Source organism: Hyperoodon ampullatus (assembly GCF_949752795.1).
Source record: "Hyperoodon ampullatus genome assembly, chromosome: 7".
NCBI classification, from domain to species: Eukaryota; Metazoa; Chordata; class Mammalia; order Artiodactyla; family Ziphiidae; genus Hyperoodon; species Hyperoodon ampullatus.
The window spans coordinates 63742766-63770486 of NC_136920.1; the positions used below are offsets into that span (position 1 = coordinate 63742766).

The 27721-nt window shown below is 36.5% G+C and overlaps 1 protein-coding gene across 3 annotated transcripts in view; it reads right to left on the reverse strand.

Moving 5' to 3' along the window:
• Positions 1 to 27721, reverse strand: part of STK33 (serine/threonine kinase 33) — a gene marked incomplete at both ends in the record, with an annotated part of 74902 nt that overhangs the window by 24981 nt on the left and 22200 nt on the right. For all 3 annotated transcript variants that reach the window (XM_079709200.1, XM_079709202.1, XM_079709201.1), the window contains 3 exons: positions 17923 to 18008; positions 18463 to 18575; positions 22630 to 22705. In XM_079709200.1, coding sequence (XP_079565326.1) covers positions 17923 to 18008; positions 18463 to 18575; positions 22630 to 22705 — 275 coding nt within the window. The remainder of the gene's footprint in view (positions 1 to 17922; positions 18009 to 18462; positions 18576 to 22629; positions 22706 to 27721) is intronic.

Consider the following 27721-nt stretch of genomic DNA (forward strand, 5'->3'; position numbering starts at 1 on the left):
ACTATGCCTTCTGCCAACACGTAGCCTACATTTCCGTCAAGGCTCAAGTTGACAGTCATCTCCGTCAAGTATCCCAGAACTTCCAAAGATGTCAACTTAAATGAAGCACAGATGAAGTCTCAGAGAGCAAAAAGGAGTTGAAATTGTTTAGAACGGCAGATAGTCTCAGAGTTCTCATCTGAATGAGTTCTGATCTTCAGGGCTCTGTCAACAGCCCTGCTTGACCCCAGTGATTCATCTAGCCTCTATTATAACTTCCTGGCTTCATGATGACCTTGAACACTAACCCACAGTGTCCAGGTTCCTGGAATACTAGTACACACAACTTTGTCTCAACTTAATTCTTTCATTAGAAAACAGAGACAATCTGACATCTATGTCTGTAATCCCAGTCCTCAATTGCTCTTCCCTGATAAACTCTCTACAGGTTAACTCTTTGGATCTAGAGTCATTTCTTCTAGCACATAGTAGAATTTTGCTTCTCCACCTCTTTTGGAACATGATGATATGACCTGTTTTGACCAGTAAAATGTGATTTGAAATAGTGTGTATCACTTCTGGGTAGAAACTTGAAGAGAGAGCATGTAATTTACATGTTCTCAATTTCTTCCTTAGTAACTATAGAAGCACAGAGATAGAGCCTCCCTCAGCCTGGGTCCCTGAGTGAAGACAAAGTAAAACAGAGCTTACTCTCCTCCTCCCAGCCAATGTGCAATGGAAGGCATAAACAGCACTGAGATTTGGGGGTCACTTGTTACCACAGCATAATCTAGCCTGTCCTGATAGAAGATTAAATATTTACACTCTGTAAGTCACCTCCAAAAAGCTTTATAAAGAGTGAGCCCACTATATAATCAGCATACCCAACAAAGTTGTAATTACTACACAAATCATATGCAATCAGTACCATGTGATAGCCAATTTATTTAGGCAGTCTTTGCTTTGCACAGTCCTGATATGCATGAATTTTAGTCATCATGACTTAAATAACATCAGTCCCTCAGCAACACAGTTCAAATTTCAGTCACCATGGTACATTAACTATAATTGCATAAAGTTCAAACTTCACTGCTAGCCCTTCAATCCACGATCACCAGGTAAATTACAGATTTGCATCATGATCAGTGACCAATCACGTCACTTCTTTCACAGTCTGTTGGTGATTGCACACTGTGCATCTGCTATTCAGTTCACACACAGACAGCAATGTGTGCCGTTGTGTTGCCTCCTTGTCTTGCAGGGAATTTGCTAACAAAAATGAAACTGCAACAAAGAAATTAAAAGTGATAATACTGGGAGTAAAATTTGAATCAAATGTAAATGGAGTAATAGAAGAAATAGCTGACCATGGGAATGCTGCCACTGCCACTGTGAGAATCTAGATGCGCAACCAAAGGAACTTAGTGAGGGTAAACTTATCAACATAAATGAGGAAGGATGAAGATGCTTCAGAGAAAATAACACCCACAAAAAACTTGACATTTAAAGAATTTTCAGAGATATTCAAGACATTGAAAAGACAAAGGATACAATGTTGGAAGTAGATCCAAACTTGTAAAACAGTATGACAATTCACCAAGGCATAAAAAAGATGCTCCCCTCTGTATGATAAGAAGAAGGCAAGCACTGTTTAAACTAATCTTGGTAAGTTTTTAACTCCAAAATAAGACACTTTAACTCTCAATATTTCTAATGTTTTAAATTACAGTGCAAAAAATTTAGCTTTACTTTTGTTTCATTCTCTCTATATATTTAGAACCAACAGTTAGGGAGTTTTTAATGTTTAACAAAAAATTTTAAAGGGCATGAAAAAATCACAATTTTTCCCATTGATTATTAAAATCATTTTGCACAGCTTCAATATGCACTATTTTTATGGTTCTGCACTACTGTGCAAAGCAAGGATTACCTGTACTACCTTGAATCTGCATTTCTAGCCAGCTTTCAAGCGCTTGCTTCACATATATCAATATATACACACAAAAGCATGGTGACTGACACGCTACAAATGACTCTATTTCTTATTGCAAAGAGACTGGGGAGAAGAGCAAAAGATCTAGAATAGGGTCATTATCCCATCAAAAACACTCTACCATTTATAAATTTTTAACTATTTGCTTCCTATATTCCCTTGTGATATCAAACAGGGCACAAATGTTGCTATAGATTCCAGACTTTCCCTCTTGTCTAAAGTCCAGCCAATAACTTACTAGACGAGCCCCTTCTTGCCTGCTAACAGTTGGAGGAAGAATTGCATCAGATACTTGGACTGACCAACGAGTAAGTGGCCCAGAGCTGTGTGTCATGAGCCTTCTAGGCTCAAGAGAAATTACACATGAACCAACCAAACAAAAATGGGTGGAATTGTTAGGGCAGACACTGGAGATTGTGGAGACACCTCACCATCAGAACAGTAACCTCTGAACTCCCTTTACTGGCTGTGTTAAGAGGGGTCACACCCTGAACTCATCAACCATGAAGCAGCAAATGGCAAGAAGGCAGCAGTAATAGGCTGATAATCTGAGGCTATCATAAGTAGAAAACCAACCTTTTTGTTAATAAATTTCCACTTGTTTAACTCACAGTTTGAGACTACTTTATTTTGAAAAACTGGAAAAATGAACACTCATAGAGGAGAAGCATTGGTCAAATACTAAGATTTGGATTTAATCTTAGTAGACAGGTCCTGCAAATAGGAACCCAAACATACGTCCTCATCTAACAAAATGTGCCTTTTCAAAGGCAGTGCCTATCAGTATTCTGTAAACAATAAGTCTTTTACAAGTATTTTTTAATGAATGAATGAATGATATGTATGAGTTGGGATAAGATAGTTTGAAACATAAAATCAGCAAAGCGAAAAGGAAACATTCTGGGTCTTTAACTTACGGTCATCATTTTCTACTTTTCGTTAAGTAGCCAGAGCTCTTTATTTTGTAATGTTCCGAGGAATAAATTTTTTTAATTAGAAAAAATTTTTATATCTTTATAAAAAAGATATAAAAGGATGCTCAACTTCACAAAATTAATAAAATCCAAATCAAAAACAATGAGTTGGCAATTTTCACCTAATAGATGGACATAAATTTAAGTTTGATAAAACTCTGTGTTGGTGAGGGTATGGGGTAACAGGCTCTCTCATTTACTTGCTTTTTATGGGAGGATAAATCGGCAATAAACTATCAAAATATGTAATGCACATTCTCATAAACCAGTAATTCAACTTTTAAGAATTTATTTTATAGATATGCTGACACAGTATGCCAACGTATACTTACAAGAACATTTGTTGCACCACTGTTTGTAACAGAAAGGACCTGAAACAATTTAAATATTCCATATTCATAGGGGCAAAATAATAGTGTATCCATAGTTTTGGATACAATACTGCTTTAAAAAAAAATAAGCATATCTTCCCAAAATACATTAGATGAAAAAGAATAGTTTGCGTAATATAAACCCATTTGTGAAAAGGGAATAATAAAAATGTTCAGAATGTATTTGAAAGAATGCATAACAGACTTAACAATGGTTATCTTTAGTAAGAGGGAATGAGGGAATAGAGGGAGAAAGTTATTTTTCCTGCCTTGTTTACCATTTAAATCATTTACTGAGGGTAATGGCAACTATTATATAACTAAAAAGTAATATAAACTATGTAGGAAAAGAAATAATGTAAGTTGCAGATACTCACAAAGGACTGATAGCACCCAGTAAGATCACCAAACATGCTCTCATGGGTCTCAGTGAGGCCAAGGCAGCAGCATAGAAAGGTAGTAAGGGCTGCTGAAGTAAGCAACTCTGCACCACTTTAAAATTTTTCCTAACAAAGTCATCTCAGTGATTTAGTTTTCACAAGTATAGCAAATAATGAGAATAGAGAAAATTGGTGTTGATATTCCTATTCTTTAAGAGGAAACAAACTGAGAAATTTAGTAATTTACGCTTATTCCAGAAGTGCATTTCCAACTGTCTGCTAAGAATTTCTAGGTAGAGGTGTTGCTGAGCCTTCAATACTGTAATGTATATTTGAAAACTGCTCAGAGAATTTTTCCCACCATAAGAAAAAAAAATTTAAACTATGTGAGGTGATGGATATAGTAACTAAATTTACTGTGGTAATCATTTCACAATATATACATATATTAAGTCACTATGTTGCACATCTTAAATTTATACAATGTTATATGTCAAATTACGTCTCAGTAAAGCTGGAAAAATAAAAACAAAATGTATTCCAAACCAACATTCTTCAAACGGTTATGCATATACCTCGCTGTACACGAAGGCTTCCTAAGGGCTGTATGGGCAGGGATGGTTTGCAGGGAGTCAATTTCAAGACCCTCAATTTCCAATGACCTACTCTTTTTCAAAAGTCACCTGCTTGAGAAAGGATCTGCAGTAATTCTTTCCATGTTCTTTTCTTAAGTCAGCTTTTTACAATGCTTGTTACTGTACATATATTTATTTTTGTGTGTGAGAGAGACAAAAGGCTCATATCTAGAATATACAACAAACTTCTACAAATCAATAAATAAAAAAAAACTAATAGAAAAATGGAGGAAAGACTTGAACAGACATTTCATAAGGCCAATGAGGATAAGTAAAGTAAAAGTGACCAATTTCATTTGTCATTCAGGAAACGCAGATTAAAACCACAATAAGATACCATTATATATTACCAGAGTATCTAAATTAAAAATATCGATAATAACAAGCACTGGAGAGGATGGGGAGCAAAACTAGAACTCTTAAACATTGCTGGTGAGTGGCACAAAGTGAACAGTGGAAAAGGGAACAAAGGAACTTTCTTGTAGGGGGTGGAAATGTTCTGTATTTTGTTCTGGGTGGTGGTTACACAAATGTATAAATTCATAAAAATTCATCAAGCTATACACTTAAAATCTGTGTATTTTACATTAAGTAAATTATATCTTAACAAAACTATGATTAATTTAAAATTAAGTGTCATAGATTTGTACATATTATTACATGTAGCTTAATCATTTTCTGTATATATTTTCTGTATAATATTCCATTGTTAGACTATACCACAATTTATTCATTCTCTAGTCAGAGGGAATTTGGGTTGATTCTGGGTTTTTGCTCCTATATACACTTCCACAAACATTATTGTGTATATCTCCACATGTATATGTGTAAGAGTTCCTCAGGTATATTCTTAGAAGTGAAATTTCTTGGTTATAAAGTATGTGAATGGTTAACTTTAAAAGATAATGTCGGGCTTCCCTGGTGGCACAGTGGTTGAGAGTCCGCCTGCGGATGCAGGGGACACGGGTTCGTGCCCCGGTCCGGGAAGATCCCACATGCCGCGGAGCGGCTGGGCCCGTGAGCCATGGCCTCCGAGCCTGCGCGTCCGGAGCCTGTGCTCCGCAACGGGAGAGGCCACAGCAGTGAGAGGCCCGCGTACCACAAAAAAATAAAAAATAAAAAAAATAATGTCAATTCCTTTTTCCAAAGTAGTTGTACCAATTAATACTCTCACCAGCAATGATTAAACTTAAAAGCTTTTGCACAGCAAAGGAACCATAAACAAAACGAAAAGACAACCCACAGAATGGGAGAAAACATTTGCAAATGAAGCGACCAACAAGGGATTAATCTCCAAAATATACAAACAGCTCATGGAGCTCAATATCAAAAAAACAAACAACCCAATCAAAAAATGGGCAAAACGGGCTTCCCTGGTGGCGCAGTGGTTGACAGTCCGCCTGACGATGCAGGGGACACGGGTTCGTGCCCCGGTCCTGGAAAATCCCACATGCCGCGGAGCAGCTGGGCCCATGAGCCATGGCCGCTGAGCCTGTGCGTCCGGAGCCTGTGCTCCACAACGGGAGAGGCCACAACAGTGAGAGGCCCGTGTACCACAAAAAAAAAAAAGGGCAGAAGATCTAAACAGACATTTCTCCAAAGAAGACATACAGACTGCCAAGAGTCAGATGAAAAGATGCTCAATATCACTAATTATTAGAGAAATGCAAATCAAAACTATAATGAGATATCACCTCACACTAGTCAGAATGGCCATCATCAAAAAATCTACAAACAATAAATGCTTGAGAGGGTGTGGAGAAAACGGAACCCTCCTACACTGTTGGTGGGAATATAAACTGGTACAGCCACTGTGGAGAACGGTATGGAGGTTCCTTAAAAAACTAAAAACAGAACTACCATATGATCCAACAATCCCACTCCTTGGCACATATCTGGAGAAAACCATAATTCAAAAGGTACATGCACCTCAATGTTCATTGCAGCACAATTTACAATAGCCAAGACCTGGAAGCAACCTAAATGTCCATCAACCGAGGAATGGATAAAGAAGATGTGGTACATATATAGAATGGAATATTACTCAGCCATAAAAAAGAATGAAATAGTGCCATTTGCAGCAACATGGATGGACTTAGAGATTGTCATACTGAGTGAAGTCAGTCAGACAGAGAAAGACAAATATCATATGATAACGCTTATATGTGGAATCTTAAAAAAATGGTACAAATGAACTTATTTACAAAACAGAAACAGAGTCACAGATGTAGAAAACAAACTCATGGTTACCAAGGGGGAAATGGGGGGGAGGGATAATTTGGGAGATTGCGATTGACAGTACACACTACTATATATAAAATAGATAACTAATAAGGACCTACTATATAGCACAGGGAACTCTGCTCAACACTCTGTAATGACCTATATTGGAATAGAATCTAAAAAAGAGTGGATATATGTATATGTAAAACTCATTCACTTTGCTGTACAGCAAAAACTAATGCAACACTGTAAATCAACTATACTCCAATAAAAATTAATTTTAAAAAAAGATACTCTTTACCCACATCTATTCCAACACTGGCTACTGTCAGACTTCTTAATTTTTGGTTTATCTCACTGAGGTCTTGGTTTGTATTTCCCCAATCACTAATGCGACTGAACATCTTGTCACGTGTTCATCAGCCAAATGTGGGTCCTCTTCTGTAAAAATGCCTGGCCCTAAAGCAACTATACTCCAATAAAAATTAATTTTAAAAAATGCCTGGCCCTGTCTCTTTGTACATTTTCTACTAGGTTGTTTGTCTGCTTTGTATTGATTTGTAAGAATTATTAAGATTTCATGATATTAACCCTTTTTTGTTTTTTGGGTTACAAAAGCCTTCTCCTAGTTTATAACCTATCCCTAAAGTGTTGTTTTATGAACAGAAGTTCTGAAGATTAATATTAAGTCAAGTTTATCCACCATTTATTTTATGTTAGTGCCTTTGGTATCTTGCTTATAAAATCCTTTTCTACACACTCCAAGGTCCAAAACATTTTCACCTATATTTTCTACTAAAAGTTAAATATAAATTTTATTATTTAAGTCCTTGATTGATTTGCAGTTGACTTTTGTCTGCAGTGTGAGATAGGAACCCAATTTCTCTCTCTTTTTTTTTTTTCATATGGACAACCATTTATTCCAGCTCCAATTATTGAACAGTCTCTACTTTTTCCACTGATCTGCCATACTACCACTGTCATAAAAGTTCCAGATATGCATGGATATGTTTCTGCACCTTCTATTTTATTCTACTGGTCAATTTGCTTATTACTGCAAATGATCACACTATGCTAACTAATACAGCTTCATAAGTCCTAATATCTGGAAGAGCAAAACATTCAGAAATGTCTTGGCTATTTTCGACACTTTAAGCTTCGATTCAAATTTTAGGGTCAGGAAAGCTTGTGGAATTTTGATTGGATTTGCATTGTGTATGTACATCAACTTGAGGAAATCAGTTTTTATGATATTAAGTCTCATGACCTATGATTATGGTATATCTTTACACTTAAGTTTTCTTCAATGTTTTCCAATAAAATTTCATAATTTTCCCCAAATCTTATGTTGAATTTATTTCTAGAAATTATATATTCTTGAATATTATTTTACGTCTTCATTTTTTTACATTTTATATTGTTGCTTGCTAGTGAAAAGAAATACAATGTCAATCTTTTTTTTCCAGGTTTACTGAGATATAATTGATATATAACATTGTGTAAGTTTAAAGTGGACAATGTGTTGATTTGATACACTTATATATCGATGAGTATCAACCTTAAATCTAGCTACCTTACTCAGCTCTTCTATTATTTCAAATAGTTTGTCTAATAATTTGTATATTACTACAAATAATAAAAGTTTTCTTTCTGTTTTCCAATTCTCATGACTTTATTTTCCTTATCTTAAGTTGACTAAGATCAACAATGTTGGGAAAAACTATTGAAAGCTGATTTCCTTGACTAGCTCTTTATTTTAAAGAAATGCTTCTCACGTTTCCCATTTAAAACGATATTTGCTGTAAACTTTTATCAGGTTAAGGAAGTTTTCTTCTATTCCTAATTAAATTATGAATGTATACTGAGTCTTATTACAAGTGTTTCCTTTAAATTATCATATGCTTTTCTCCTTTAATATATTAATGTGTGAATTTATATTTACAGATTTTTTTCCCAAAATTAAACCATCATTGCATTTTTAGGGAAAATCCAACAAGATCATGATCTTTTTTATAAACACAGTTGGATCCAACTTGCTAATATGTTGTTTAAGGTTTTACATCTATATTAATAAGTAATATGGATCATTTTCCTTTTTCATAGGTTTGGTTTACAATGGTCTAATTTTGTTTTACTAGAGTATACAGAATTAATACTAGACTCAAAATAAATTAGGAAAATTCTCTCTTTGGGGGCACAGGAGGAGAGTTATAAATTTGACATAAAAGTTTGGTAGAACTAATCTGTAAAATCATCTAGGCTTGGTGTTTTCCTGGTGGAAGATTTTAAACTACTGCTTCAATTTCCTTAGTAATTATACAGGACAATTCAAGTTTTCTATTTATTCTTTTTTTTTTTTTTAGTTTTTTTTTGAGGTGGACCATTTTTTTTTTAATTAATTAATTTATTTTTGGCTGTGTTGGGTCTTCGTTTCTGTGCGAGGGCTTTCTCTAGTTGTGGTAAGCGAGGGCCACTCTTCATTGCGGTGCGTGGGCCTCTCACTATTGTGGCCTCTCTTCTTGAGGAGCACAGGCTCCAGACGTGCAGGCTCAGTAGTTGTGGCTCACAGGCCTAGTTGCTCTGCGGCATGTGGGATCTTCCCAGACCAGGGCTCGAACCCGTGTCCCCTGCATTAGCAGGCAGACTCTCAACCACTGCGCCACCAGGGAAGCCCCGAGGTGGACCATTTTTTTAAAGTCTTTATTGAATTTGTTACAATATTGCTTCTCTTTCATGTTTTGGTTTTTTGGCCATGAGGCATGTGGGATCTTAGCTCCCCAACCAGGGATTGAATCTGCACCCCCTGCATTGCAAGGCAAAGTCTTAACCATTGGACCACCAGGGAAGTCCCTTCTATTTATTCTTGAGACAATTTTATGAAGCTGTATTTTTTGAGGAAAATCTTTTTTATGAAAAGAAATTTTGTCCATTTTTCCTAAGTTTTCAGATTTATTAGTATACAGTTGTTGGTGGCATTCCCTTACCTTTTTAATATTTATCCTTTTAATTTCTGCTTTATCTGTGCCTGTATTCCCTTTTTCCTATTAATACTATTTTTGTCTTCTCTATTTCTTTCTTATTTTTGCCAAAGATTTATCTATTTGTTGGTCTTTTCAAAGAATCAAATGTTGGTCTCATTGATCTTCTCTTTTCTACCTTTCCTTTCCATTTAATTTATTTTCACTCTTACTTAGTTTTATTTTTCCTACTACTTTATTTGGGTATATTCTGTTGGGATTTTTTCCTGAGATTTTAAGTTGGATATGTAGTTCTTTTTTAGCCTTTCTCCTTTTCTAATGTGAATATTCCAGGTGATAAATTTCTGCTGAAACACACTTTTACTGCATCTCACAGGTTTTGTTATGTTGTATTTTTATTAACATTCAGTTCTACAAATTAAAAATTTGTTCTCATTAGTATTTATTCTTTAACCCATGACTTATCTAGAAGCATGTGATTTAATTTCCAAATATATACAGATATTTAATCTTATTGGCATTGACTTTTAACTTAATTGTGTATTGTTAGAGAACATAATCTGTGTAAAACTTATTGAGACTTGCTTTCTTCCTGGCCAGTTCAATTTTGGTAAATGTTCCTTCCACATGTGGTTAAGAAAAATGTATATTCTCTAATTGATGGATGCAGAATTGTATACATGTCCACTAAAATAAGCTTGTTAATTGTCTTGTTAAAATACTCTTGTTTCTGTTTTCATTTGCTTTACATATCAATAGTTGAGAGAAGTGCATTAAAATCTCCCACTATGGGGCTTCCCTGGTGGCGCAGTGGTTGAGGGTCCGCCTGCTGATGCGAGGGGCGTGGGTTTGTGCCCCGGTCCGGGAGGATCCCGCGTGCCGAGGAGCGGCAGGGCCCGTGGGCCGTGGCCTCTGAGCCTACGCATCCGGACCCTGTGCTCCGCGACGGGAGGGGCCGCAGCAGTGAGAGGCCCGCGTACAGAAAAAAAAAAAAAAAAAAAAATCTCCCACTATGATGGTGAATTTTCCAATTTCTCCATGTAATTTTGTCATTTTTGATGTATATTTTTGAGGTTATCTTATTAGTTGCATACATGCTTAAACTTATATATTTTGTTTGAACTTTTATCATTATAAAGTGACCTTCATTATCTCTAATGATGATTTGTTTGTGGCAAGGTATATTTAATTGATATTAATTCAGTTACTCAGGCTTTTTTTGGTTAGTGTTTGCCTGGTATGTTCTTTTCCATTCTTTTTCTTTCAATATTTGTGTCCTTATGCTTCAAATGTGCTTCTTGTAAATAGCACTTAGCTATTTTTAAAAAGTCAACCTGACTTTATGTCTTTTAACAGGTATTTTGTTTTTTAAAATAGTATTCTTTTCATGTCTATTTATTTATTTTTATTATTTTGGGCTGTGTTGGATCTTAGTTGCGGCATGCGCGATCTTTTGTTGTGGCACGTGGGCTTCTCTCTAGTTGTGGTGCACAGGTTTTCTCTCTCTAGTTGTGGCACGCAGGCTCCAGAGCACGTGGGCTCAATAGTTGCGGCACGCAGGTTTAGATGCCCTGCAGCATGTGGGATTTTAGTTCCCCAACCAGGGATCAAACCCACATCCCCTGCATTTGAAGGTGGATTCTTTACCACTGCACCACCAGGGAAGTCCCTTAACAGGTATTTCTAACCCATTAACTTATTTGAAACTGTTTCTATCATTTAAGTTTATTACTACAACTGTCTCACTCTTTGTATCTTTGTTAATCCTTTACTACTTTGAAAATCCATTGTCTATATCTTCCATTTTAGCCCCCTCTTGTGTACCCATGTTCTCTCTCCATTCTCAACGCTTGTCATGTGTATATTATCTCACATTTTAAGTCTGGGTTATTATGAATATACTTTCTCCTCTTCTTCTTTGGTCTTTTTCTCTTTTTTTGGACACCAACACACTTTACTAAGGTATTTGAAGACTCTCGGTACACATAGCTCTTGCAGTATCTACTGGATTTCTTTGACCTCCTATTTAATTACTTCTATCAAGTGTTTTAAATCTAGGACTTGTGTGGCAAACCTGAGGCCTTGTATATTTGAAAATATTTTTATCATTCCCTTTCACTTGAATGACAATTTGGATGGATATAAAATTCTAAGTTTAAAGTTGTTTTCCATTTAACACATTTAGAATTATTACTCCATTTACACTTGCATCCAATGTTGCTGCTGAAAAGTAAGATGTCAATGTGACTCTTGTTCTTTTTATATGATATTGCTCTTTCTCTCTGGGAACATTTAGAATTTCCTCTTTGTTTTTGATGTTCTTAAATCTCATTATGTCTATTTTGTCAGTTTTTCCTTCTCTCTCCTATTTGGTAGTCTATCATCTATTTAGAGCTGAAGTCTTTCTTCTTTCTTTAGTTCTGATGAATTATCTCTATTATTTTCTAAAAGATTTCCTTCTCCCTCTTTTTCCTGAGACTCCTATTATATGGATTTTGTAACTTTTACTTTCAATTCCTTATAGCTTTTCTTTATTTTTTCAATTTGTTTATCTTCACCTGTTCCCTTCTATAAAGTTCTATTAAAGTTCCATAATCTGATCATCTAGTTTTTAAAATTCATTCTTCAGCTGCACCCATTTCACTACTTATCCTATATAACTGCATCTCTATTTTAACTACTATACCTAAAAGGTTCTACCTGGTTTTGCTTTATCATTTCATTTCTTGCTTCATATTATTAACATCTTCCCTTATCTCTTGTAGCATGTTCATTTTGTTGACTTCTAAATTCTTGAACTGCCTATTCTAAACTCTCCTAATGGTGTGTGAAATGTGGCCTGTTAGCTCATACTCCGCAGGGAGTACTGGCTCCTCAGGAGGACAGACCAGAACCAGGCCTTCAGCCCCAGGAGCTCAAAATCCCTAGGCACCAAAGATCTGCCCCCACCAAGCAACTCTTCAATTCAGGGTTTCAACCTTATCAAACTTCTCCTCCAGAGAGAAACCATGCAAGGAGGAGGCACTTCTAAAAGTATAACCCACCTGTCCTAGGGTGTGGAGGCCAACAGGTAAGTCAATGCCTAAATCCAATTCCCACCCATTTTCCTTAGCTTCTCACTCATGCAGGGCCTCAGTGCTGCTCTGATTTTACTTCCTACTCCTGTGAAAGGACAGGCATCAGTGTCCTGAGGCAAAGGGGAACTTGGGTTGTTTTTGTCTTCCTATTTTACTTCCTTCCCTGGCTGTAACCTCACTCACCATACATGCCAGCTCAGAATATCCCCTTATCTTCCCAGGGGTTTTGCACACTATTCTCTGAATCCTGGTATCATGAGGTTTCTCTCTAAAGTGACTCTAGGTTTAATCTTCAGAGAACATGCAGAAGTCTGTGCTAATTCAGTATCTTGTCAGGAACCAGAGCCTCCTCCAGCTGGCCTTTCACTAGGTGGTTTTTGACATATAACTCAAACAGATTTAAAGAAATGAGTGACACTGCTACATCAAAACTCCTTCTACTTGTTTATAAGGTTCTCAGTGCTTACATCTATGAAAACTGAAAACAGTAACACAATTGATGCTGAACACTGTCTCTCTCTAACATTAAGTAACATTCAATCATGGATGGATGGCTATTTGGGGGGAAATGTAGCCCTATCCATCCACTAAAGAGATATTTTTCCAATATAATTTGACTTATGTTTAATAATTAACAATTATAATTACATTCCCTTGATCAATTATAAATGAATAATTAAAGTCACTCTTAAATAATTTTTTTTTTTTTTGGTGGTACGCAGGCCTCTCACTGTTGTGGCCTCTCCCATTGTGGAGCACAGGCTCCGGACGCGCAGGCTCAGCGGCCATGGCTCACAGGCCCAGCCGCTCCGCGGCATGTGGTATCTTCCCAGACCGGGGCACAAACCCGTGTCCCCTGCATCGGCAGGCGGACTCTCAACCACTGCGCCACCAGGGAAGCCCTTAAATAATTTTTAAAAATTTAGAGCCCTAGGGTCATGAGAAATAAAAACAAAAATATAAATACATATTTGAGCTGTTTTTTGCAAAATGAGACGAATGATAGGGTGATTAATAAAAAGTCTTTCATGCAAAAATATATATTACATTGGGATAAATGCGGTGGAAGAAATGCAATATAAAAACAAATTCAAAGAAATGAATGAATAATCTAAAGTTTCTTTTTTTAAAAAAATTTTTAAATTTTATTTATTTTTTTATACAGCAGGTTCTTATTAGTTATCCATTTTATACATGAGTGTATATATGTCAATCCCAATCTCCCAATTCATCACACCACCCCCCTCCCCACCACTTTCCCACCTTGGTGTCCATACATTTGTTCTCTATGTCTGTGTCTCTATTTCTGCACCGCAAACCGGTTCATCTGTACCATTTTTCTAGGTTCCACATATATCCATTAATATACGATATTTGTTTTTCTCTTTCTGACTTACTTTACTGTGTATGACGGTCTCTAGACCCATCCACATCTCTACAAATGACCCAATTTCACTCCTTTTAATTGCTGAGTAATATTCCACTGCATATATGTGCCACATTTTCTTTATCCATTCATCTGTCGGTGGGCATTTAGGTTGTTTCCATGACCTGGCTATTGTAAATAGTGCTGCAATGAACATTGGGGTGCATGTGTCTTTTTGAACTATGGTTTTCTCTGGGTATATGCCCAGTAGTGGGATTGCTGGGTCATATGGTAATTCTATTTTTAGTTTTTTAAGGAACCTCCATACTGTTCTCCATAGTGGCTGTATCAATTTACATTCCCACCAACAGTGCAAGAGGGTTCCCTTTTCTCCACACCCTCTCCAGCATTTGCTGTTTGTAGATTTTCTAATGATGGCCATTCTAACTGGTGTGAGGTGATACCTCATTGTAGTTTTGATTTGCATTTCTCTAATAATTAGTGATGTTGAGCATCTTTTCATGTGCTTCCTGGCCATCTGCATGTCTTCTTTGGAGAAATGTCTATTTAGGTCTACTGCCCATTTTTTGATTGGATTGTTTGTTGTTTTGATATTGAGCTGCATGAGCTGCTTATAAATTTTGGAGATTAATCCTTTGTCAGTTGATCTTAGAGGAAATGCTTTCAGTTTTTCACCATTGAGAATGATGTTTGCTGTGTAGTTGTCGTATATGGCCTTTATTATGTTGAGGTAGTTCCCTCTACGCCCACTTTCTGGAGATTTTTTATGATAAATCGGTGTTGAATTTTGTCAAAAGCTTTTTCCTGCATCTGTTGAAATGATCAAGTATGGTTTTTATTCTTCAATTTGTTAATATGGTGTAACACATTGATTGATGCATGGGCTTCTCACTGTGGTGGCTCCTCTTGTTGCAGAGCATGGGCTCTAGGCGTGTGGGCTTCAGTAGTTGTGGCACACGGGCTCAGTAGTTGTGGCTCGCGGGCTTAGTTGCTCTGCAGCACGTGGGATCTTCCCGGACCAGGGATTGAGCCCGTGTCCTGCATTGGCAGGCGGATTCTCAACCACTGTGCCACCAGGGAAGTCCCGATCTTTGACTTTTTAAATCAGGATGACAATATCTGTTTAAGACCCATTCACTTAAATGTACATAGAGAAGCAATGATTATTTTTCTCAGAATACTTTTCAGATATGTACTGTACTTCAAAATGCACAATATATAAGTAAACCATAGAAACTTTTTATCCAATAAAGCTCTTTGAAAAGAATGTTACTATTTGTTCGGTATTGGAAGATCAGCTCTGGTTATAAAGCAGTAAGGCACTGAGAGAACTAACGTGTTCTCTTTAGATTATTTCAAACAGAGGATATGAATTACAAGAAGCAAGACTTCAAGTAGTTAAGAAGAAAAGAGTTTTGCCTTTCAGAAGTTTACAAAATGCCAGTATTCTAAACTTCATACACTGAACTCCTTAGGATAGTCTGATATAGTACACGCTATCTGTCACTTCTCTATCCATTTGGCAAAGACTACATAGAGACAAATGTTACAGAGGCTCAAAAATGGAGACTTCTGGAAAAATGACCAAAGCCAGAAATAAAGTTGTACTAATTAGAAAACAAATAATTAAATGGCCAAACCCGAATGTTGTGTGATGCTGAAAAGAGATAGATTTCTAAAGCATACCATCTGTTTTACAGTTTTTACTTTGCTGTACTGCAAATCTACTCAGTAGTTTTGCAATGATCTAGTTGCTAACTCATTTGCACAATTACTTTAGGCCAGAAATACTTATTGCACAGAATCATTTGAGAGTTCAACACATTCACAGAAGAGGGCAGATATAAACCATTTTTGAGTGAAGACAATTTCTTTAGTCCTTAAAGAAAAAAAATGTTGTTCAAAAAAGTGATTAGAAATTGCCAAAAGAAAATCAGAATGCTATTACTATAAATTTATGGTATCTAAACCTATCTAGGCCTTCAGGGTCACCATCAACCCCTCTGTTGGCCATCCTAATGAAAACTCATTCTCATCTTGACCCCTCGGCAGCATTTACCTGGGAGCTAACTGCTCCTGCTTTCTCAAACACTTTTCTCACTTAACTTCCTTGGTACCACCCTCCTGACTTTCCTTCTTCCTCATCAGCTATTCCTTTTCAGCCTCCACTGCTAGCTTCTCCTCTTCTAAATGTTGTAGTGTTTAAGGCAGGGTGCTGAGGCCTCTTGTCCTTTCTATCTGTATTTTCTTCCTAACTTATCTCTTCAGTCCAATGGCTTTACATGGCATCTATATACTCAGGATTCACAGATTTATATCTCCAGCTCATTCTTCTCGAGTTCCAGGCTCATACATTCAATGATCTATTTGAAATCTCCACTTGAATGCTACATAGGCATCTCAAATTTAGCATGTCTCATATGGAACTCTTGACTCACCACTCTTCCCCCAGAAAAAAAAAATCTATTTCTCCTACAGTCTTCCACATCTCAGTAAATGGCACTACCATCCAGCCAGTTGTTAAAGCAAAATCTAAAAATCATCCTGATTCCTCCCTTATCCTTATCCCTTATCTGATCCATCACCAAGCCCTATTAAATATACCTTAAAAATGTATTCCATTTATTTCTCTTCAACTCTGTTGCTACCACCCTGTCCAAGCCACCATCATCTCTCAACATTACTACTGCATTATAAGCATATCATGTATCTGCAGTACCTAACACAGTGTCTAGCAAGTCATAGATGTAAAATAACTTTCTGTATAGATAAATATTACTTAGCAATATTCCTATGTCTCTAAGACAATCTCCAATTTCCATTCTCAGACATTTTCTGACATACCTACAGACATTCATTTACTGAATCATCTACTCATTCAGCAATTATTTATTATTGTATTAATTGGTATTAGGTTTAACTGCATATTTCACAGTATCTCAAAGATGACAGACGTTTGTCTCCTGCTCATATAAAAATGTCTGGAGGTAGGCAGTCAAGGGCTGGCATAGCAGCTCTATATGCTAAGAGCCCTGGTTCCTTGCATCTTGTTGCTCTGCTATCCCGTTTATAAATTCCACTTTATGATCTAATATGGTTACTTAAACTCCACCCATCACAGCTGCATTTCAGTCACTAGGGAAGAAGATGGATGTGAGGAAGGCCATACCTCCTTCATTTAAGGACACTTCCCAGAAATTGCTCCTACCTCCACTTAGATCTCATTGACCAGCACCATAACTAGCAACGATGGGGAAGAACTAGCAAAGAAGACAAGATAGCAATGTTACCAGCTAAAAGTCAGGATGCTCATTTCCACAGAAGAAAGAGAAAATAAATACTGAGAGGTAGTAGCATCCTCTTCCAAAGTTCCTGTTGTGACCAGGTAATGTTCTGGGTACAGGGATACAAAGATCAGTAAGACATAGGGTCACTGCTCAAAGCATTAGTCTAAGGGGGGAAAGCAATATGTAAATGAATAATTACTCAAGATTTCAAGCCAGGCAACAGACACTGTTAGAAGACCTTGGCTTTTCTGAATCCCTGAAGATTCCTTGCATCCAAAGAGTTGAAATAGAAGTAGATGGTTCTAGTGCTTTACATCACTAAACTATACAGACTGCTTCAATATTCCACAGCTTTAATAATGGTCATTTCTCAGCTCTATTTTACTGGATTTTATACAAAAGAAAAGTTCATTTAAACCTCTATTAAACATATATAAACAACTGTGGTAGTAATTTTAACAGTTTGAAAATGCCCATTTCAGAAATGTGGCAACACTCAATAATTTTTTTAACTTGTCAGAAGATGAAACTAAATGACTGTTTTAAGAAGACTATATATAAACTACAAGGCCAGATGAGAAGAAATAAGCAACGACAGCATGCTAAAAAGAAAAAAAAGAAGTAATACTGTAACTTACTGTTAACCACTGGTTATCTAGTAGTTCCTTAGCTGTGATTCTATGAGCAGGATCTACTTTCATAAGTTGTTTCAAAACACTTTTAGCTGCAAATAAGGGAAAAATCCTGAAAGTCTTATGTATCTCAACTATAATTAGTACCACACATTTTCCAGTTTATTTAGGATTAGGTCTGTATGATATAAAGGAAGCTTGTCAATTATAAAATAAATATCATCAGTACAAATGGCTAATATTAAATAAAGTTTAAGGCCTAAAGTGAGGTTTTATTGCCTGGATTACCTGGTTTATGGTCTATAGTAAAAATTAGCTAGATGATCAGCAAATTTCCTCTTCAATTTTTATTATGCATTTTCTGTTTTTGCTGAAAGTTTCAACTATAACAAGCACAGTGAAGATATCACTATTACCACAAGTAAATAGTGTATTTCTACAAGTAAATTTAATGACTAACCAGAGATCTGAAGTATCTGAATTACTGGCTGCCTTTCTTATATTATGTATACTTGTTTTAGTAAATAATAACAAATCTATACTTACCAGAATCACTTATGGAATCCCAGACTGAATCTTTAAAATGTAGTTCTCCCTTTCTTATTAACTCAAAAAGCTTCTCTTCTGAGCTAGCCATAAAGGGTGCTTCTCCACATAATCTACAACAAAGACAGCCATTTTGTTAAGATTTTAAAAAAATAATCAGAATGAGGCTATTAAAAATTAAGTTTCCACAGGACTTGGAAGTAGTGGTGCTTCATATTTAAGTAAAGGAGAGAAAGAGGTGGGAACTTCTCTGGATGTAGAAATGGAAGCGAAGGGCTTTTGCAAGATCTGTGTTAGGCTCTTGTATACACTGGAACTTCCACATTTGCAAATGACCCAAAGCTCTTCCAGGTGGGGAAACACTAAAGGGTTAAAATACAGAAAGTTGTGTGAGTTTAAGTGCACAGTAATAGTGGTGGATAATAGAGGAGAAACACTTCAATGTGAGCAAAGGTAAGGTAACACCTTAAGGTACATAATTCACATTGGACTTACAGAAAGATATACAGAGTTACCAGAGTCTAAAGTGAGATATCAGACTCTAATGACCATGTAAGAGTTTTATTCGTGGTAAAATGCTACACGAATGTTAGTGATAGTAAGAATAACCCTGGGGTCTACAGGCTCTGCGTGAAAACCAAAAATCCATTAAAATGGCCACAACTCTTCAAAAATGATACATAAAGTGAAGAAAATCTGAATGAGGAAAATCAGTCTGGAGGGTGAAAGCTGAGTATATGTAATGACTAACATCAGTAAAGCCATGTGTATACAGTAAACATGGGCTTATTTGTAAATCCTGTAGTACAGGGACTATGAGTCTTTAGAATCTTTTAAAGGAAGTACTGTGCTATACTTTACAAAGAGCATGGCAAGCCTATGCTTCAATAGGTGATCTAGTCCAAAACTACAAGAACATGCTTAAAAGTTGCAAACGTTAGCCATCATCTTTATCATCAACCCCAACATCTGAGGGCAACCCTGTAGACAACAACCAGATTTTCCCAATGACAACCAGAGAGAAGTTGGACCTGGACTCATCACAGAGGCAACTCTAACTCTGTATGTCTATTCTTCAACTCTCAGGATTATACTTTTCCACTTTATTATGGAAACAATAAAACGGCAGAATTCCATTACACTTCCCAAATGCTGGTCTATTATGCACATAAGTATAATGTATAATGATCTCCAGGTCTCTTAACACATTTTTACTGATTTTTGTTTTTAGTCATATTTTTCTTAAAGTTCTTTAAAAACCTTTCCCATGAATATTTTTTGAATAAGTCTATATTTGGTAAATATCTTACATGACAATGATTTTCTAGGGGGGGAGGGGGAGAGCTGTTTTCATCCTAGTAATTTATCAAACTAGGCTGGACAACACAGCTTTTCATTTACCAATAGGTTCTTGTTAAGTGATAAATATTTATTAAATTGTTCTGCAAACTCTCATTTGAATACTTTTTATTTCTCCAGCTCATTCTGACCCTCCTCTCTCTGATCTTACTTGCCTTACTACTGTTTAGTTTTAAAATGCAATTAAAAAAAAGCCAAAAAAATGGTCTTATGGACAATTACAATCTATTATAGCAAGTACAGGCCAGCAAAAGCCCGGCTCATTGAGTCTGTTAACAACCAGTGATATGTACATTCACCAATTTCTTAGCTGCTTCCACACTGCCTGACTAGCATGCAACTATATAGCTCAAGGGCTACACTTTAAAAATTCCACTTTTTTCTGTCCTTTACAATTTTACTCACACAAGATGTATCTAATGGTTGGTCAATCAGCAGCATATGAAATTTTATGACAGCAATTTTCTGCACATCCAGAAAAGGGAATCCAAGACATGAAAAATGCCTGTTAAAGCCTTCTGATTATTTTGCTTCATAGGAATCAAAACAGCAAAAGATAGCGCCCATAAAGAGTATTTGTGTTAATTTCACCTTGAGAAAGTATGTTATCGTTTTCCAATTAAGTAGCAATGAAACAGGGGTAACTGATAAACAAGAAAATTACCCCCTTGGAGAAGATAATATGTTTGCGCCCTTGTTGAAGGAAATTATCTATAAGACCACTGGGCTCAGGCAGATTAACGAATAGGCACTGATTAGCTAAGTAAGAGTCTGCTGTAAAGAAAAAAATATGTCATTATTATGATACACAGTCACGCTCAGAAGCAGAAAAATTACATCTTTAAGTAGGAGAAAAAAATTTAAGGTATGTAATATAATACACTATCACTTCCCTTAACATCAAATTCAAACGAAGAAGGCAGCAAATACCACATGAATGGTGTAATAATAGTTCACATGTATTATGTTTGACTTGTGTTGTCCAGAAAGTCGTGAGAGTATAAAACACTAATTTTAAATAGTTGTATTTTTAATTTAAAACTAAGGCTCAGAATTTTAATATGATTCTAATCAGCACAGAACAATGATCAAAAACTTTGTGAATACATTTATACTTTATGCAATCTAAGCAGTGATATGTCAGCTATCTGAGTTACAACTACGATCACAACATCCAATTTCTACTGCCCGTGTATTCCGTTTCACAGGACTGTGAAAATGTAACTACTGTGATGTCAATATTTAGAAAAGATCTGGAAGAGGTAGTGCACAGTGAAATCTTCAATATGACCATAAAACTAATGTTGTATCAACATAAAAATGTTCATATTCACCAACAGGCAGAACAGTGACCACTAACTTTTCAGAACATCTCCTAGACAATTCACTTTAATTCAATTTAGCAAACATATATTGAGCACTGACTACATGTTTACTATTGTACCAGATACCAGGGATGCAAAGATGAATCATATCTCTGTCTTTCATGGAATTTAGAACAAGAAAAACAGGTACAATACACATAATACAATAATTATATTCCATTATAATCTAGCTTTTAAAAGTGCAATGAGAACACAGAAAAGTGAACAATTTATTCTATCATATTTACACATGTGCAAACTTTCCTGATTAAATATGCTTATTATTTTGTTTTTCTTTCAACATTACTGTTTTAGATGCATCTTTGTCTACTGCCTTATATTCCAAAAAGTATATACATAATGAACGTAGTAACTCTGCTGGGGTAGGGTAGAACTTAGGGAAATAGAAGTCTTTACTGTGTGAGCTGGACACACCCAGGAAAGAGGTTAGTAGAGAAGAAAACAGAACAGCTAGGCAGAATGAACTGCATGAGCAAAGACCCAGAAGCATGCAATACAGGGTGCCTGAGTCATAAGGAGTAGCCTAGAGTGGCCACCGGCACAGGGTAAGTGAGTGGGAACACATATGCAGACCAAGATTAGAAAGGCACTCTGGAGCCAGGCAGTGGAAGCTTTGTGTTAGGCCATGCGGGGATGCTCTGAGATTTTTCTACAGCAAGGGAGAATTATCAGAGGTTGTTAATCAGGAAAGTAGTAAAATCAGATTTGTGATTTAGAAAGACAACTCTGACAACTGTGTGAAGGATGAACCCGAGGCAGGAAAACCGACAGAAAGACACTGTAATCTTCTAGAAAGGGATCGTAAGGAGAAATGATACAAGTGAAGAGAAATGAAATAATAGGTGAGGACACTTCAAAGGAAAAATACAGGCCATGGGGTTTGACTGAATCTTGAGAGTGAGATAGAAGAGAGAGCAAGAAAGGCCAACATTTTCAGTAGCATGAAGAGAAGTAGAAACAACAGAATACTCCCTGGACCCTGGGCTGAACCTTTATCTGGTTACTGCCCGCTCCTCACACGTGCCCTGTCCATCAGGTGGCTCTAGTGCCAGGTCCCAGGACCTCCCTCTACCTGACGCTCTATAAGTGAATCTCTTGAGAAAATACAAAGAATCTTTTGTTTTGTAGCAAAGGATCAGGGAGGTGCTGAGGCAAGTTTTTCATGTTGCTCAGATCATACAGTGCATTGTAGCATTTATAGATCAATGAAAAGCAAAGCTGAAAGTTATAAATTGATTGTATTAAAAAAATACCCAATGGATGTACCTGACAACTAATAAGACACCTTTTAGAATGACTTCCCAACTGTTTCTTTAGTCACTTTCTTAAAATTATATTGTTTAGTTTTAATTTAAAGTCTATGTAATTCTACTGTTAGGGATCATCCATTCATTTTAAGTTGTACATTTAGCAGGGTACTTACAAAATGTACATTATGACACCTATGCTCCAAATGTCACACTGCTGGCTATAGTCGTGGGCATTGATAACTTCAGGGGCTGCCAAACAAGCAGAAATAAAATAATATTAATAATACAATAAATGACTTTTAAATGCTTAAACACAAAGCATGAAAAATGTGCTGATGTGCTGTAGTTTATTCCCCCACAGGGAAAAAGAGAACCAACAGCAGATGTTAAGTGAATAATGTACAGGCCTTAACAATTGATGTCGCTGTATCCTCACTCCTGTTATTTAGCTTCTAATGGAACAATGGCACACACTGTATAGCTAAATGCACAACTCTTCATCTCTTTTAAATTGTTAAGAAATGATTTTGCAAAGATTGTGTAGTTATAGTAGAAGACAACAATATCTCAGTTCTTTGCCAAAAATAGAATTGAAAACATACCTTAAGTAGATACAATTTAAAACAAGCCCAATATGTAGAAATCTGGATTTACAGAGAAACTAAGATAAACAGTTATTAATCACTTCAGTAAAATAACAGTAGTAATAATAACATCATAGCACTCCTATGACAGTATGATTATCTTCCACATTTTCTAAATGAGAAAACTAAGACAGAGAGCTCTTATAACATAACTTGATCAAAAAGCCAATTAGTCCCAGGATGATGACTAGGATGTAGGCACTCCTGACTCCCCAACTCTGGGCTACTTACTTACAATGTGTCCACAATAGGGTTCCTTTAAACTATCTTCTCAAAGTAGAACTTTTTTTTTTAATTTGAGGTAGCACATTTTTTAATGATTAGATTTTTTATAATGGCTGGCTTTCTAAAAAGTCACATATGATATTCCAGGAATATGTCTATTATACTTCTACAGCTAGGTAGCACCACACAGGTCCAACTGTAAGTTATACGTGGATCCACCCCTGCATCGTTCAAGGGTCAACTGCGTGTACTTGAATAGAACTTTAAAATTTACAAAGTACTTTTGTATAGATGATGTTATTTGTATAAATTATGTTAAGAATCATGTGAGACGGGTATGTAGCCGTGACTTACTCTGCCAGCGAGGAAATTAAGGTTCAGGTACACATATGAAGCGACTCACCTAAAGCAACACCGTTACACAGCGCCTCCCATGTAAAAGGTGCTTTTAATTTAGAAAACAGTTTCAATCACCCCCCCAACACACACACAGCTTTTATAACTACTAAAAGCAAATGAAATTTCATTTCCTCTGCCTATTGTTAAAGGAACTAAAGAGCAAGAACAAAGGAGTTAAAAGGTAAACAGAAGAAAGAAAACAGGGCTTCCCTGGTGGCGCAGTGGTTGAGGGTCCGCCTGCCGATGCAGGGGACGTGGGTTCGTGCCCCGGTCCGGGAGGATCCCACATGCCATGGAGCGGCTGGGCCCGTGAGCCATGGCCGCTGAGCCTGCGCATCTGGAGCCTGTGCTCCACAATGGGAGAGGCCACAGCAGTGAGAGGCCCACGTACCACACACACACACAAAAAAAGAGAACAGGCTCAACTGTAGATAATTAACAAACTGAATAATTCTTCTCCAAATCACTGAAAATTAACTAGTTAATATTTTCCTTTAAGCAATTACTTGTATTCTTTAACTCTACTTAAACTTTTAAAATATGGAATCATTAAAGCTGAAGTTGTCCTATGGCTGCACGTCTACGACAAGGGCAGATTCCGTGATCCAATTCCCTGACAGATCTCCATGTAGGTGCATCACATAGCAGGGGCCCAGAATTTGGAGCCCTCACTCCCTCTTTCGGAGTCACCTTAATTATCAGGGGCATTTCTACTTGCACTGTCATCGCAGCTCTCACAGGGAGGCAAAGGCCAGACTGGCTGGGCCAAGAAGCCATTTAGGAAGTCAGCAAAGCTCCACAAACCATCTGCCTTCTCTTGTGTTCTCTCAGTTGTCTCACAGTGCAGACAACTAATAAGCAGGCATAAAACTCAGGGTGCTTGGATATATTTTCCCCATGTAACTACAGACCAGATGTCTTTTGCCAACAGGAGGATATGAACAGAATCTAAAGTAGCCTCTTCCCAAATAAGATAAAACAATTTAGAAGCTTTATGCATCAAGTAGACAAAAAAAAACAATGAACTAGGTATACTGCTCAGCCATAAAAATGAATAAACTACTGATATAACAACATGGGTAAGTCTCAAAATCATTACATGGAACAGAAGAAGACAGACACAAAAGAATATATACCCATGATTCAATTTATATAAATTCTAGACAAGCAAAACTAAACTAAGGTAATGGAAATCATCAGTGGTTGCTGGGGTCTGGGTGAGGAATCGACTGAGAGGGACACAAAGGAAATTTCTGGGGTGATGGAAATGTTCTATATATTCATTGGGGTGGTAATTGTACAAGTATATGTATTTGTCAAAACTCATTAAACTTTACACTTAAAATCTGTGCATTTTATTATATGTAAACTATGTTTCAATAAAGTATATTTTAAAGAAATCTACTAAAAGTACAAAAAGAATCTATCAAAGCCCTACGCTGGTGAGTGACTTTAATAACTCTCTTAGAAATCAACAGAGGAAGGAAGCAAGATTAAATTAACAATACTGACTGGGTGGCCGAGATGGCAGAGCAGGAAGACCGTGAACTTCCACAGATACAGCAAAATTACCACCACTTACAGAGCAACTGTCTATAGGAATGACCTGAAAACCAGCAGAAAACAATTTCCACAACTAAAGACATAAGTAGGAACTACAAGAAGATGGATAGGAGGGGCGCAGACACAGTAGAGTTAGGACCTACGCTCTCAGATCGGTGAGCCACAAACAGGAGGAATGTCTCAGTCTTGAGGTCCTCCCCAGGGAGTGAGGGCTCTTGGTCCCACATCAGGCTCCCCAGCCCAGCCTGCGCATCCGGAGCCTGTGCTCCACAACGGGAGAGGCCACAACAGTGAGAGGCCTGCGTACTGCAAAAAAAAAAAAAAAAAAAAAAAAAAAAAAAATCTGTGGGACACAGCAAAAGTAGTTCTAAGAGGGAAGTTTACGGAGACACAAGCCTTACCTCAGGAAACAAGAAAATCCTCAAATAAACAATCTAGCCTTACCCCTAAAGGAACTAGAAAAAGAAGAACAAACAAAACCCAAAATTAGTAGAAGGAAGAAAAAGTAAAGATCAGATTGGAAATAAAAGAAATAGAGACTAAAAAGATATAGAAAAGAACAACAAAACTAAGAGCTAGTTCTTTAAAAAGATAAAATTGATAAACCTTTAGCAAGACTCATCAAGAAAAAAGAAGACACAAATAAAATCAGAATGAAAGAGAAGTTACAACCAACACCACAGAAATACGAAGTATCGTAAGAGATTACTATGAACAATTATATAACAATAAAATGGACAATTTAGAAGGAACAGATAAATTCCTTGAAATGTACAATCTCCCAAGACTGAATCAGGAAGAAACAGAAAATATGAAGAGTCCAATTACCAGTAATAAAATTGGATCAGTAATTAAAAAATTCCCAACAAACAAAAGTCCAAGACCAGATAGCTTCACAGGTAAATTCTATAAAACACTTAAGAAGAATTAACACCTATCCTTATTAAGCTATTCCAAAAAGCTGAAGAGGAAGGAGGATTTCCAAACTTATTCTACAAGGCCAGTGTCAGTCTGCTATCAAAACCAGGTAAAGATACCACAAAAAAGAAAATTATAGGCCAATATCCCTGATGAACCAGATGTAAAAAATCCTCAACAAAATCTTAGCAAACCAAATTCAATAATACATTAAAAGAATCATATACCATGAGTAAGCAATATTTAGTCCAGGAACTCAAGGATGGTTCAATATCTTCAAATCAATCAATGTGATACAACACATTAACAAACTGAAGGGTAAAAACCATATGATCATCCTAATAGATGCAGAAAAAGCTTTTGACAAAATTCAACATCCATTTATGACAAAAACTCTCCAGAAGGTGGGTATAGAGGGAACATACCTCAATATAATAAAGGCCATAATGACAAACCCACAGTGAACATCATATTCAATGGTAAAAAGCTGAAAGCATATCCTCTAAGAGCAGGAACAAGACAAGGATGTCCACTCTCACCACTTTTATTCAATATAGTATTGGAAGTCCTAGCCAGGGCCATCAGATAAGAAAAAGAAATAAAAGGAATCTAAATTGGAAAGGAAGAATTAAAGCCATCACTGTTTGCAGATGACATGATACTGTATATAGAAAATCCTAAAAATGCCAACAAAGAACTATTAGATTAAATGAATTTAGTAAAGTTGCAGGATACAGAATATTAAGATATTTATTGCATTGCTATACACTAACAACAAATTATCAGAAAGAGAAATTAAGAAAACAATCCCACATATGGATCAATGGAACAGAATAGTGAGCCCAGAAATAAACCTACACACCTAAAGTCAATTAATCTTTGACAAAGGAGGCAAGAATGTACAATGGAAAGAAGACAGTCTCTTCAACAAGTGGTGTTGGGAAAGTTGGACAGCCACATGTAAATCAATGAAGTTAGAACACACCCTCACACCACACACAAAAATAAACTCAAAATGGCTTGAAGACTCAAATATAAGACATGTTACCATAAAACTCCTAGAAGAGAACATAGGCAAGACATTCTCTAACATAAATCATACCAAACTGTTCTTAAGTCAGTCTGCCAAGGCAATAGAAATAAAAGCAAAAATAAACAAGTGGGACCTAATCAAACTTACAAGCTTCTGTACAGCAAAGGAAACCATAAACAAAATGAAAAGATAACCTACAGACTGGGAGAAAATATTTGCAAATGATGCGACCAACAAGGGCTTAATTTCCAAAATATACAAACAGCTTATACAACACAACAACAAAAAAACAAACAACCCAATCAAAAAATGGACAGAAGACCTAAATAGACATTTCTCCAAAGAAGAGAGACAGACGGCCAACAGGCATATGAAAAGATGCTCAACATCGCTGATTATTAGAGAAATGCAAATCAAAACTACAATGAGGTACCACCTCACACAGGTCAGAATGACCATCATTAAAAAGTCTACAAATAACAA